This window comes from Saccostrea cucullata, unplaced genomic scaffold, assembly GCF_032062105.1.
Source record: "Saccostrea cucullata isolate Sc308-1 unplaced genomic scaffold, CSIRO_AGI_Scuc_v1 ctg5, whole genome shotgun sequence".
Lineage (NCBI taxonomy): Eukaryota > Metazoa > Mollusca > Bivalvia > Ostreida > Ostreidae > Saccostrea > Saccostrea cuccullata.
This window is the reverse complement of record NW_026940631.1, coordinates 537560-552360: the sequence shown is the minus strand read 5'-3', so window position 1 is coordinate 552360 and position 14801 is coordinate 537560. Positions and strand designations below refer to the sequence as shown.

The 14801-nt window shown below is 30.5% G+C and overlaps 1 protein-coding gene across 1 annotated transcript; it reads left to right on the top strand.

Annotated features, from left to right (window-relative positions):
• Positions 1 to 252: 252 nt before the first annotated feature.
• On the top strand, positions 253 to 2032 carry LOC134255762 (uncharacterized). Its single transcript, XM_062738281.1, has 2 exons — positions 253 to 601; positions 1141 to 2032. Exons 1-2 carry the CDS (start codon positions 573 to 575, stop codon positions 2018 to 2020), a joined length of 909 nt encoding a protein of 302 aa, XP_062594265.1. The 5' UTR covers positions 253 to 572; the 3' UTR covers positions 2021 to 2032.
• The last annotated feature ends 12769 nt before the right edge of the window (positions 2033 to 14801 follow it).

Sequence of the window (14801 nt, the reverse complement as noted above, 5' to 3'; positions counted from 1 at the left end):
TGCACGTGATGATAATGTGTCTAAATTATTTCTTTGATGGTGTTAGTCCTTAATTATGTTAACTTTTCATTATACACTACCGTGTTGTACTTTTATTGACAATACCTGAAGATTGTGTCTTATTTATTTTATTGCAAGAAGTCCTAATTTACATACATAAAAGTGTGCAGAAAAAATGTAAGTTTAGCAGAAATTAAAAAAAATCTTCTCTGGCTACATAAGGCGTAAATGAAATTTTAAATGATTTTTACGCTTTTTGTCATTTCATATAAGAATGGAATAGGGCTGAAACATGTCAGTTTAACACAATGTCAAAATGAAGCAAAGCTTGGGACTTCTCTGTTTCATAATAACACAGTTCAACAAGATCAATTTCTTCTAGACAACAATCTTAAAAGAGAACTTTTACAAAGACATTACAGCAGTTGACAAGTTATGAGAGGAAGATGTAAATACGGCCCTAATTAATTATGCTGAAGGTCCATTCATTTTAAGTGTACAAAGGAAATTCAGATCAAGTGCTTATTTACCACAAAGAGATTAGAAGTAAAGAGATTACGTAAAAGATTAAAATGTTTGATAGAAATTTTTTGGTGCTAAGGTAAGACTTCTTATATATTTTACTTTTTATTTAACAAATATTACGTTTATGATAATATTTAAAAAAAAAAAGATTATGATTTATGTACTAAATCTAACTTATATAATTTTTCCGAATTGTTTTTGTTCACTATTCGGAGTAAAACTGAAAGAAGAAAAGCATTTTGTAAGAATTTCAGATTTTTTCCCACTCTTTTCTATAAGACAGCAATAAAAATATATAATGCAATTATTTTGTTACGGTATCATAATGTAGTCTACTTGTGTACCAGCAGCTTTTGAAGTTGATTCAATCCTGTCAAAAAAAGAAGTTTTTCAAACAATCAAAAAGCTGTTGTAGCATTTAGGCTATAATCTTTAATCAGTAGAGAAACAATAAATAACAAAAGATAGTCTCTGTGTAGGCTGGTTCATTATGCATGTCACAAATTACCATCAAAATCCTTTTTTTTCCAACGAAAAACTTTTCTTTGGTTTTCATCCTACTCTGACTTCGATTTTGTGGTTGTCTGACAAATTCTTATTTTTGCATTCAAATAGGGTGTTTTTGTTTCTGACAATTCTTCTGATCAAGACCTCGAATTGTCAAAAGCTGTGGAATTCCGGGACAGAGGGGAGCCTGACTACAAATGTTGATTTCCCACGCAGAGCGCTAGAACCTGGAGGAGGGATGAGCCATTCCGTGGACCACAATTCGGAATCCGATTATACCACAACGCCAGATACGAGACACAACGTTTTTACCACATCTGCACATTTGGGACATAGTCGAAGGCATTATTCTATTTACCCGTTTTCTGGGTCTCGGAATAAAAATCCAGACGTTGTAGTTGCTAATCTCCCTTCGTCGTCCAGAAGGTCTTCACAACCAAAACATGCAGGAATCCTCAATCAGTCCAACATCAACTCTAGTCACCAGAGACCAAGACTTCCAGGTAACAAAAGTACAAATGGCAGATGGGTGGTGATAAATCAAGGGGGCCAAATACAACCCAAGAAAAATGACGGGATTAGTAAAAATGTCAATCAATTCTTTAGACACAATCGGAATAGTGTGACAATGATCAAGCCTTTCCAAAGGGGATTTTTAAGAAAACAAAATCAGCCACCAAGAACATTGAACAACATGCACGTACATGTACAAGCACCAAGTCCTTACAAGAACATTAACAACATACAGCAAAGAAGCAATTCCCAAAATAATGGCTTTCATTCCAGTGGACGAATACAAAATGTGATTGCTCCATATGATAAGATACAGTCCGGCTTGACAAGTATTAAAAAGGAGGTCCACATTCAGCGAGGAATGATCGCACTTCTGCAAAATTCTGTACTCAAAATGAAGCATATATTTTCTTCGATGCAAGAAGATATACAAAAAGTGGCTCACTCTATTGATGTTTTGGTGAAAATGCAATAATTAAGATCTGATTTTTTTTAAAAACTTTATTTCAGTTAAGGATACAATTCTCTTTAATTACTTCTAAAAGAGAGTCAGGCGATTAGATTCTACTGAGTATTTTTCATCAACATATTCCAGAATTGACTATTAAATGTTTGAATTCTTATATCAATTCTTATCTTTAAATAGGCATTTTATTGTTATGAAAAAAGATAGTGTGTAACGAATGCTTTGCCTTATTTATGGAAATTTTGCATAAAAGTTATAATAACGGTGAAAATAAGCACAATTAAATTATTTCTTAAAATTTAAAATTAAATCTACTGATGCCTTTTGGAAATTTTTTATGTGTGATTTAATTTCACTGACTACACCTTTAATTCTATTTTCTGCTTAAACTTTTTAAGACAATGATATTTTATGTGAAATGGGGATCCGACAGTATGTCTTTATCGGAGGTGTACCAACCAATGGCGATCATTAAATAAACTGCTGTCTTTATTTATATACTATGAGATGTAAAATTATGATGGAATAATGTTAATTACTATATAAAAATGCTAGCAATTATAATTTCTATTAAGCTATAATGCACAATGGCAAGAAATCTCGTGAGCGACTGCATACCAGATAATAAAAGTCACATTTTTAATACCAGTAATTAATTTTGAAATGAACTAAGGACAAAGACAAAAAGTACTTTAATTGATTTGCTTTATAGAGTAAAACATTTGTAATAATATGTCCAGTATCAGTTGTGAGTATTTTTTTGTTTGTGATCATGTTTTAACACTGATTTCATGTTTTTTCTTCAGTATCAGTTTTTAGCATTTTTGTTTGTTTCTGTTTTTACAATTTTATTTAGTATTAGTCATAAGTATTATTGTCTTTTTTCTGTTTCAGTCATTGCTGTAAATTATTTTTCATTTTTAATTAAATATGTATAAAATATAAATAAAACAATTATCTCGTTTTCTTTTTTGTATGTGTAAATAGCTAACTGATGAAGATATAATGACTGGTAAAAATACATCATACATGTATTAAACCTGTCTAATTAGTCAAAAATATTAACTATTTTAATAAATAGAGTAACAGAGAAAGACATTGTGTACATAATGTATCTTACATGTATTTGTCAAGAAAGGATGGAACTTAATTTTGTGGGATGGGAAAAGGGTCCAGAACGGATGGATATTCGATTTAGCACCCTTACTCTGTGAGGTTTGACTTTGGGTCAATGTTATGGCACATCTTTAAGTCAGGGCTTAAATTTTGATCAGTAATAGGTAAGGGTTTTGAATGCACAATCTGAAAAAAATATTTTTACAACAATAATTACAAAACAGTTATGCATTTTCACTTAATAAAGAGACTTAATCCAAGTCATAGAATACAACTGCATTTAAAAAAATACAAAACCAAATAAGGTATTGTGTATGTAAAAGTGAAAAAAGTTCATTACAACCAAAACTTTTCCAATTAATGCAGCAATTCAGACCGCAAATCGTTGAATTGCTCATATCTTAAAATGTTGATTAAGGAATCAGAAATTAAATAAACATTGCATGACTGTTTCTTTCAATCGTGTCAGTACTCCCACATTTCACCTGATTTACAATAGAAACTATTCTCTACTTTTTAATTTATTTCATGAAAATAATTTTAAAATTGATTTGAAAAATATGAAAAGAATGGATCTATTTAAGTAATATCAATTCATCTGCAGACCAAATTTTGTATTCGTGTGAATCAGAATTATTCATAAACTTCGGTCATTTCAAGTTTTTTCTCTGTTCACCTTGTTCGTACGCTTCATTTTTTCTATCCTAAATTTCTCTTACGTATGTAGCAATATATTATCACACGTGGACGGGATATATATCTTTCAGTTAATTCGATACGAAAGATCTAGAGCATGCTCTTCGTACGAACAATTTTTTAAACGAGGCAGGCAAGCAATTGGCAAGCAAGTTGATGAGCAAGAGTATTAAAAGTCTCTTTAAAATCATCATTTCGCAAATTCTATTGTCCATACAATGACCTGACTGACAATTTCATACTAATTGTTGGGTCATTATTCACACACTGAATGGTCCACGGGGTTTTCCGTTTTCCCGATCATGACAAGGAGCAGAGAGCTGGTATTACCGGTGACCACGAGATGATTACTCCTCCTTGGTACCTGATCCATGTTTTAGAGGTCCATGTTTGCTCTGCACCCGTTTTGTATGCTTTCAATGGACTTTGAGTTTAATGTTCGTCATCTCCATATTTCTTTTCATTGGAGTTCTGAGCTTGATTCCTATTTGTTATCTCCATTTGTTATGAAAAAAGCAGTTTTTTCGCTGAGGCAATCAACCTACTAGAACAAGTAAATCAATATATATTTTTCTCACTTTAAAAAAAAATAAAAACCATCCAATTATTGCAAGGGTTTCACAGGTCTGGAATCGACGACGGGCTGAAATTAATTGCTTTAGGTAAAATGCTTTAATAATTTTTTTTACAACCCAGAAAAAAATTCATTCTTAAAATGTTATTTCTATTCTTACCAACAAATGACAGACTGAAACATAATTTTTATCCTTAAGATTAAATGTTTCAATGTCTTCTGAAAACAGTATTATCTAAAAAGTTAAATACAATGTCTCATGCATATCATAAAATAACATTTATTCAGAAAAATCAGACCATGTCACCCACTTTAATGTGAGTGCAAACTTATCAGGCCATAAATTGTATGTTCCTTCATGTTAATGTTCATTTCTTTAAACGTCATCTTGAAAGACCGTGTTTTGAAGGGACAAGTCAATCTCTACAGCTAATTAAACTCATTAAAGAACAAGGTTCACTTTTGCCTTATTTGGCCCTGTGAATTTCTGAAAAACTGAAACCACATAGTTTTTGTTAACAATGCATTGAATATCACTTAGATCTTTGGTGATTGCTTATCTATCAAAAATGACGTAATTTTCTGGCTAGTCAATGCATTATGACGTCACAAAATGCGTCAATTTCCTCATATTCTGAAAAGTCCACAAAATCGGCCAATGTTTAAAGTATTTTTCGATATTTAATATAGAGCGCAATCTCTGATCTAAAATATGCAACTAGTAAATGATAGAACTGTTTCTAAGGATTAAAAGACATGGTTTATTTTTTAGATCAGAGAGTGCGCTCATATTATTTTTCTTCTCTGAAATTACTCAATTATACCTGTTTACCTACAAATTCAAGAACCTTGCTATTTCATAAAGCCAGTTCTCCGAGACCTGGACGTTTAGGAGAAAATTTCAAATAGGATATAAAAACACGAAGTCTCTATTTTATTTTAATGCTTCAAATGAACAATCAAGTATACATAAAAAGAACCGACTTCTTATGCATAAGATAAAGGATATATTTTTCTAGTCATAGTGTAAAGTATTAAGAAAACAAAGGGTTATCAAACACAAAGTCCTTTGGAACAATTTTAATTGGGAGTAGAGGAAAGACGAACCTCTAAAAGTATTATTGGTAGGATCACGTGCTATAGTTGCGTAAACATCCCCTCTCGGCCTGTCCTATAAGCCATATCCCCCTTGTCATGATCAGTTTAACAAAACTTTATCTTAAATAGTTGATATTAAAATGATACTTGAATTTCTGATTGACGATATCTTTGAAATGTATGGAAAAAAAGTATCGTCTTCCAACAATCTGTGGGAATTTCCATGGAAACCACTGGAACCACGTTATAAGTTGAGAAGACTTTTTGAATTCATATGAAGCAAAAGTAATTCAAAACTTTCACATTAAGAGATGTTTCTCTCTATAGCCTTCAATTCAACATTCAGATATATTGACAATGTATGTATTATTAATTTACAATGTCGACACGATATATTACTTTGATCTTGAGATAAAAGAAGAACAAACCTTTCTGATAAACGTGATGACTTCAATTCCCTTATTTAGTTAGCAATATACTATTATTACCTGCACATAGAGGTAATGAGATTTTCAGCAAGTACAATTTTATCATGAAGTCGAATGTTGTTGATGTCTTTCAACCAATAGTTAGACCATTATCTTACTCACTGTTATTTTTTTTCTCTTTTTTAGTAGAGAAATTGCTTTTAATTTTTCAATTAATGGTTTAATGTCTACGAAACATAATTACATTTTAATTATTATTTCATATTTTTTCATGCTCATGCAGCCATTCTCTTTTATTTCATTTGTATATACACTAGCAAAGCAAAAGTTGAACATAATGTCCTAACGCAGTGTTAATTATTGTGATATAATGCACATACATTGTCCCAATCAGTCAAAAACTGAGGTAAAAAAAAAGTCACAAGTTTCGCGTATAAACCTGCTTAAACATCCAAATACATGACTTTTGGAAATCGAAAATTAATCGAAACATTACTGAGGTTCATATCCTAAGACATATTTGCATTGAAAGGTTATTGTAATAATTACCCTTAATCATGATCACGAATACATTACATAATTAATATAAATACACCTCTACAGTAAATTTGTGTCATTTATCAAAAGTTATAAAATAATTAAGCTTTATTGCTCTAACCTTTCATTTTCTGTTTTTTTTTAAGCTAAATGCATACATTTACCTTAAAGATATTTAAGGCAATCATTCAACTCCTGATACCGGTAACAAATGCTAGAACTAAATGCGATTTTAAATTTACTAAATTTTCTAAAGGACATATGCTAGAACTTCACAATCAGCGTTGCAAACACAAAGGATATCAATTAAGCTGGGTAGATTACATTACTATAAACGTATTCTTTAATGTAAACTAGATATTTTTGTATTTTTTTGTATTTTATTTGAACCGGAGACATTACATCTCATAGGTATACAATATTCATACATAAGATTTGTACAGGCTATACAATATACATGTATTAATTGCATAACAATATCATTTAATTATTATTTAGAACATAATTTCTTAATTGATGAGAAAAATACAAAAATTTGCCCAGGTTACATAGTTCTTAAGTATTTGTAGAACTCAACAGCTGTACTAATTTAAATACTGATGGTTTTTTAAAATAATAACACTTAATATATTTATTTCTAAGTTCTTCATATCGAGGACATTTTAATACAAAATGAAATTCGTCCTCTATCTCACCTGACATACATATTTCACATTTTCTATCTTTTCTTTCTATATTACTATACCTTCCCCTTTCTATTCTTAAATCATGAGCTGATAGCCTTAAACGACTGATAGGTATTCTATACTTAGAATGCAATGGTTTTCTTAAATAAGTCTGTAATGCAACATTATCCACTAAATGTTGAAATAGAAAATATTTAGGAGAATTACAAATTCTTGCCATAATTTCTTGTTTACAACAGTCATACATTCTTTGAAATATAATGTTCAGAGTATTATTATCAATACAATCACTATTATACATGTCAGCTAAACCAAGCCTTTGGAAATTCCTTCTTAATGTTTACAATCCATTCATCATTATTTTCAACCATATCTTGATAACATGCTTGTAATATACAATTATCACTGTTTTTTAATTTCACCCAGTATTTCAAAATTTTCTTTTTCCTTTCAAGTATAAGTGGAAATCTACCTGATTCACAATAAACTGCATCATTACTAGTGCTTTGTCTGACCTTTAAGACTCTTTTACAATAATTTAAGTGAACATTTTCTATGTCTTGACCCTTGTGAAATCCCCATACTTCAGCTCCATAACTCATAACACTGTTAACATAAGTATCGAATACAGCTAATTGTGTTTCTACGTTAAAATGCAAATCCCTGATTTTACTATTTACACCATACATAGCTTTTTTACCTTGACATGAAAAATGTTTCTGTGTTTCAGTAAATTTTCCATTATAATTAAATAACATACCTAGAAATTAACCTGATTAACAACTTCAACATTGCAACCGTTGTATATCCAACGTTCATTTTCCAGTATTTTACGACTATTGCAAAAATTAATATTTTTGTTTTTTCAACATTAACAGTTAGATTCCACTGTTATTTAGATATTTAACTTACTTCATACTAGATACTAACATGGAACCTGGTATCTGTTCTGATATCAAAAAGTAGAAAAGCAATTTTGGTCACTACAGTGAGATGATCTATAAAATACTAAAATTAGAAATGAAATCGCAAAAAGCAATTTTATGTACTTGTACTTGGTTCAGATAGATAAAGGTATCAAGTACAATCTCTAGCCTTTCCTTGTTGATTCAAGCAATTTATGATATTGCATGATCACTGTTTGTTGTATTCGTTTTTTTTTCAAGAAGCATGTTTTCAACAGAAATTGTTTCAATATACATTGTACAACCCTGGATCAGTGACATGAAATGCTTATCTTTAAACAAAATTGTTAAAAGTACAAAATAATTCTAAGGACATTAACTAGGCTCTATCTAAGTCTCGTGATTTTGGAGTCGTGAATCTAATTTGAAAGTTTTCAGGGCTTATTAATCCTGCAAACAGTTTATCTTTAAAAAGTTGTGAAGCTCTTGTGCAAATGCCTCGCCACACCTTCAAACATTCAACAGCGAGACATGTATAAAGGAGACTGCTTATTGTATTCATAAAAACATAGTGTTTGGTGATGTGTAGGAGAAAAGGTTTTAATTATGCTTCATATTTTGATCCAAAAGGGCAGACCTATTTTAAATGTCCCATTACTCATAAAGAACATAATTAAAATTGGCTTAGCTGATTCACAAAAAAGACTTAATGTTCAATTCTTATATATGTCTCATGACGCATAGACGCACAAAAGGACTGCAATAGATCACCTGTCTTGAGTGGTCTAAAATTATACATTTATATCAAGATCAAAATATCAAGAATAAGAAAATGTCAAAATAATGCAAACAACATCTGCATTATTTTAACTTGAGGATTAATTATTCAATTCTTTTTAATTATAAATGCTGTCATTAAATTTACCAGAATATTATCAGGTCAAAATTATCATAGAACATACATTGAAAAAATACGCCTTAATATTAAATGGTCCCAAGTCAAGAACATATTTAACTGAAATAACTCATATAGGATTGTAAAAAAAGATCTAACATGTATGAGCTCCTTAGGTATAACACATAGTACTGTTATAGTCATTGCAAAATAATTTTAAAAACATGCACAAATATCCTTATTATCAAAATTATATACATTTAATACTATGGTCGATACAATTACCTTGTCAGCAAATACAACCTATCTTTAAACTGAATGCAGACTGATTTTTTTTTCTATTCAATTTTTTAGCTGTCATTTTCACACTCACACTTGATTTGATAGGCGAGAAAATGCTTTACGTACGAACAATTTAAAATTTCTAAAACGAGGTAAATTATTGACATACAATTTGCTGAAACAAGAATAACAGCAGTCTCGTTTAAAGCCATCATTTCATAAGTTATATGGTCGACACAATGACCTTGTCAGCAAATACAATTTATCATTAAGTCAAATGCTGACTTTTTTCATTATAATTGTTAGGCCATTATATACACACTGATTACAAAACTTCTATGACGTCACCCATTGTTATAAGTCTACGTATATATTACCGATTCAACCAGCACTAGTTGGATATTTAAAAGATCCAACTGACCATCAGTTGGATATTTTAAACATTCAACTGCCTATCGCTGGGATATTTAAATATCCAACTGAGGTGCATAAAACAAAAAACAATGAACACAAGAGAAAAACAATTTTAAAATGTATTTCCAATGCACATGAAAATAATAATTACATGTACTCCAAATTTGCCACACTATTAGAATTAATTTCCAGTGCACACAGAATTATCATAATTAACATTTATCAATTTGCTGCTCACAGAAATAACAATTCCTCCAAATTTTGCACCCTTTCAGAAATGTTTTCGATCTCATCACTTTTTGACACATAAATACATTTTCATTTTGTACATCACTTTTTACTGCTAATATTATTTGAGGGCGATACTTCAGAATGACCTTGTTTCATACTTTTCCGACAATTTTAATTAATTGACAGCCAAATTATTTTTCAAATGTTTTTATTGCAGATCTTGATATGGAATGTTTTTAAAGCAGGTTCCGCATAACACCGCCAATCTCTTTATCTGTTTAAGCACTACTACAAGTATTGTTTGAATAAAACACCATAAGAATCCAACACTTTTCCTTTAAAAACCATCATCTTATATGGTAATATATAATGACAGATTCCCATCCTTTTATCAAATTCTGTAGTTTTCTTCAGCTTTCATGTCAAAGGTATTCAAAACACTATCTAAATCTCTCTAATTTACTTTGGATTTTAAAATATTCTTAGTCTGATTTCATGACTGTTCAGTACAACGAAAAGGGTTGAAATGACATCTGGTCACCATGAAGTTTCACGCTCACTAGTCCATGACATTGTTTTGTGTCACGGTCTGATATTTGAATGGGCTCATCCTATTGTATTACAGCAAAGTTGGATATTTGAATGGGTGAAAGTTTCTTAGGGGCCCAACGTTTTTTTTAGGGATCCGTTTTTTTTTATTTGCTTTCGGAGAGAATTTATTGTTTCCCTTACAATGGACTTTTGAAGACATGGAGCACACAGGGGATGCTCACTCCTCCATGACATCTGATTCCTCCTCTGATGTTTTAGGGGTCCGTTTTTTCTGCTTTCGATTTTATTGTTTAAATGAACTTTTGAGCTTCGATATTCGTTATCATCAAATTTTAACCAGTTATTTGAACAAAGAAGATTTCTAAACAAAAAATCTGAACGACGACAAAAATGTTATTCTTCAGCTTTATAGTGATAGGGTTTCATATCCCCAAAGTATTATATTACATCAATGAAATTGTCTTTTTTATATTCCATGTTTGTTTCTTTTTTGAAAATATCTATACTTATGAAAAATGATAAGAAATAATATTTACAGTTGGTGCATATATATCTTTCATTTACAGAGTTAACGACCTGCAAAACTCTCTGTCCTACAGCTACACTTCTACACATGTCATATTCTGTATTTAAAAAAAACTAACCAATAAACATAAGGAGTTAAAAATAGAACATATCGTGACATTTTCAAGGAAATTCACCAATCATGGCTTTAGATAAATATTTGTGAATGATCATATTGACCTATCAATATGAAGTTTATACCATTAATCATATTAGTATCAATATAAACTTAGATATTTCAAATGTCAATCATTTTTTTCTCTTTCATATTTAGCATTTTAAGATCGAAGTGACAAAATATTTACATTTGCATCAAAGCATTAATTAAAGGTATTTAACAGATATTAATCACGCCCGTCTCGACCGAATAATATTGCAAGTTAATAAATTAAGTTCACATTTTGTTGCATGTCTTTGAGCAACAGTACAACAGTTCAGAGATCTTAAAATATTCAAAACATGCATTCTCGATGAAAACTCTGAAAATATTTTTTTAAATACTTTAATTCCCCCCCCCCCGTAATCAACGATTCAATTGTATATCGTTTTTGTCCTGTCCGTCCGTCTGTCTGTATGAGTGTATATGTCCGCAAAAAAACCCCTTTCACCTTGTCTATAAATTCATTATGTTTCTTGTGATAAGACCTTTCTTAGGTTACCAAGATATTTTACCTCTTCACCTTGGAATTGGTCCCACTTTTGTTACTATTCATAAAACTTTAATCTAGCTAATAATTTTTTAAACAAATGGTGCCAAAACTTTAACATTGGCCATATCTTTTGAACAGTAAGTACTTGGTTTTCATATTTCATAGGCGTGTTAGTATTTCCTGTGTCAAGACCTTTGTTTGGATACCAACAATTTTGACCTTTTAACCTTGACCTTTGAGTTTCACCTCCTTTTGAAAACTTTTACCTTGGCTATAATTTTCAAAAGTTGGTGTTAGTCCTTTTATAATTCGCATGCGTTTTCTTGTGACGAAACCTTAAGCTTCCCCGGCATGTATATAATTAATTTTGACATTGACCTTGGAGTTTGACCCACTTTTAAAACAATTTTGACCCTGGTCATAATTTTTATACGGTTAGTGCCTTTCCCAGGTGCATTCGTCAAGACAGTTCTTTTGTTTTGGGTGACATTTTTGGTCCCTGAACTTTGGTATTAGACTTGCATTCAAAAGGTTTTATCATAAGCTGTCATACTGGGGCATGTGTAATTCACAAGCACACCTCATTTAAAGCACTTCCTTCAAAAATGGCAAAAAAGTAATACTAAGTTTTAGCGACATGAGAGTTTCATGAGGCTCATGCATACAGCGATCTTTTCCTGGAACTAATCACATTTGTCATTATTACATTCAGTTCGACGATTTTTTTCTTCCTGTTTTATTCTTCAATACAGTTATCTTGTTCTTATTGCAATGGACAGTTTGTCAGATACGTCACAATTATACCTAGTAGCCATGAAAGATTTACTTTTCGCAATGTGATATAACAAAGATTTTTTAAAATTACATAAGCTGTTCAGTAAGAATTTGATACTGGAATAAATGTTAGTTGTTTTCAGTGAAGCATGATTTTAATTTTTATTCCAACCTTGCCATCGTCAAAATTACATCTATATTTTTCAATTCCATTGGTTCAGTCAAGTTCCTTCTATATAAGCTGCAATCTCCTGTAAATACTTAATTTAAATTTTCTGTGAATAAAATATGGACTTTTTTTATATTACAGATGTACTATGCAAATCATCATGTAAGCCTCGTACTTTTTTTCAATTTCATACATAAATTTACTGAATATATTTTCGAAAATCTAAAGGGGATGATATTTTTCTCACAAATTTAAAATTATAAGCAGTATATCACTTACAAGGATTAATTTATCGTGTTACGTTTGCATACTCCAGCAGTCAACAAGGAAATCATATTTATGCCTTGCATCTTTCTCCATGATCTTTTTTATGCTGGAAACATAAATTTTACAATTTTAGTCAAGAATTCCTTACTCATTTTTTTTTAAAGTGTATTTCTTCGAGATATCCACATGTATTTCTTTCTGCATTATACATTTTTTTTTTTACTTTTAAGTGTATACATGTATCTTTAAAAATGTCTACATGATTAATCTAAAGAGATACATTGAATACTTTACCATTAATCATACTGAATAAATACTGAAGCGGACTGTAATATGTCTTTCAGGAGAAAACTTGATTAATTTTTTTTTACATAAGCTGAAGAATAAATATCATGATGATAACTCTGAAGTACAGGCAGTATATAAATTGTTTATTTCTACCTTCTAAATATATATATATATATATATATATATATATATATATATATATATATATATATATATATATATATATATATATATATATATATATATATATATATATATATGTACATTATATCTTTCATTTGACGCTTTACGTATTAAGATTTTTTCAACGAGGTAAGTTTTTGGCAAACAAGTTGATTGAAGAAGACTATAGAAATTCTCATTTAAAATAATCATTTCGTAAGTTTTATGGTCGATACAATGACCTTGTCAGCAAATATAATTTTTTCATTGAGTCAAATGCTGACTGAAGTTTTTCATACTTATTGTTAGTCCATTATTTATACTCTGAATTGACGACGGGTTTTCCGTTATTTCCCGATCATGACAAGGAGCACACGGTGGGTGTGACAGCTCAGCAGTGGAGCTTCTTTCCTCCATGACGCCTGATCCCACCTCTGATGTTCATCTTTGCTCTGCTGCTGATTTGAATTGTTTGAAGGACTTTTGGGCTTAATACTGATATCTCCATATATTTCATAATAGAAGTACAAAATACAATTTAATTGACACAAATTCAGCCCACAAGTAGTTATGCGTCGGTTCATGCTATTCAATTATGCGCTGTTGAAGTTGCTAATAAAGCCAATAAATAAAAGATCCAAAATTTTACAGAGACTATTAAACCATGTGATTATGTCAGCAAAAACATATGTTGATACTATTATGATTTTGAAGTTTTCTTTAAAAGCTCCCAAGTAAAGGTTCCTTTGTTTAATATGTATACATACATGTAATTATTTACACTACTGCTAAAAAATTCCTGAAATGATATCATTAAACCAATTTCCCACAAACATTCAATGCAAAATATTTGACCAAGGATTATTACTTTATAATGGATATTATTGCTTTGGCATTCAAATAAGCATATCATCAAAAGATTATTAATTACATGAAGATTAATAATTTATATGAATATATATTTTGACAGTAGGACTGTCTGTCAATCTCATTCCCTAGCGTATTATTAAACAGATCATAAATGACACTAGTTTTACACGTATTGAACTTCCTGACACAAACTTTATACCTGGATATATATTAGTTAATATAAACTAGAGGTACTGTGAGCAATGATCTCACTAAATAATACCCCCGCCTCCCATATGAATATAATGGCAGTGTCCATGTTTTGCTTTAAAAAATGAAAAATATATGTCAGATCAAAAAGCAAAATAGGAGGTGCACAATGGCAATATGTAATTAAGAATCTGTGAAAGTTTCATTAAATTTCCTTCAGTGGTATGAAAGGAGTTGCGGATAAGAGATGGGTACCCCAAAGCGTAACAGACGGACGGACGGACGTACAGACGGACGGACGGAAATACCGATTACTATATACCCTCCCACTTTTAAAGTGGGGAGTATAATAACGTACAACTCTATGTATTTATTTCTTTTCTATAAATTGTAATTATAAGTATTAAGGAGGCTGGTGGGTCAACAAATTAATCCCAAATTAG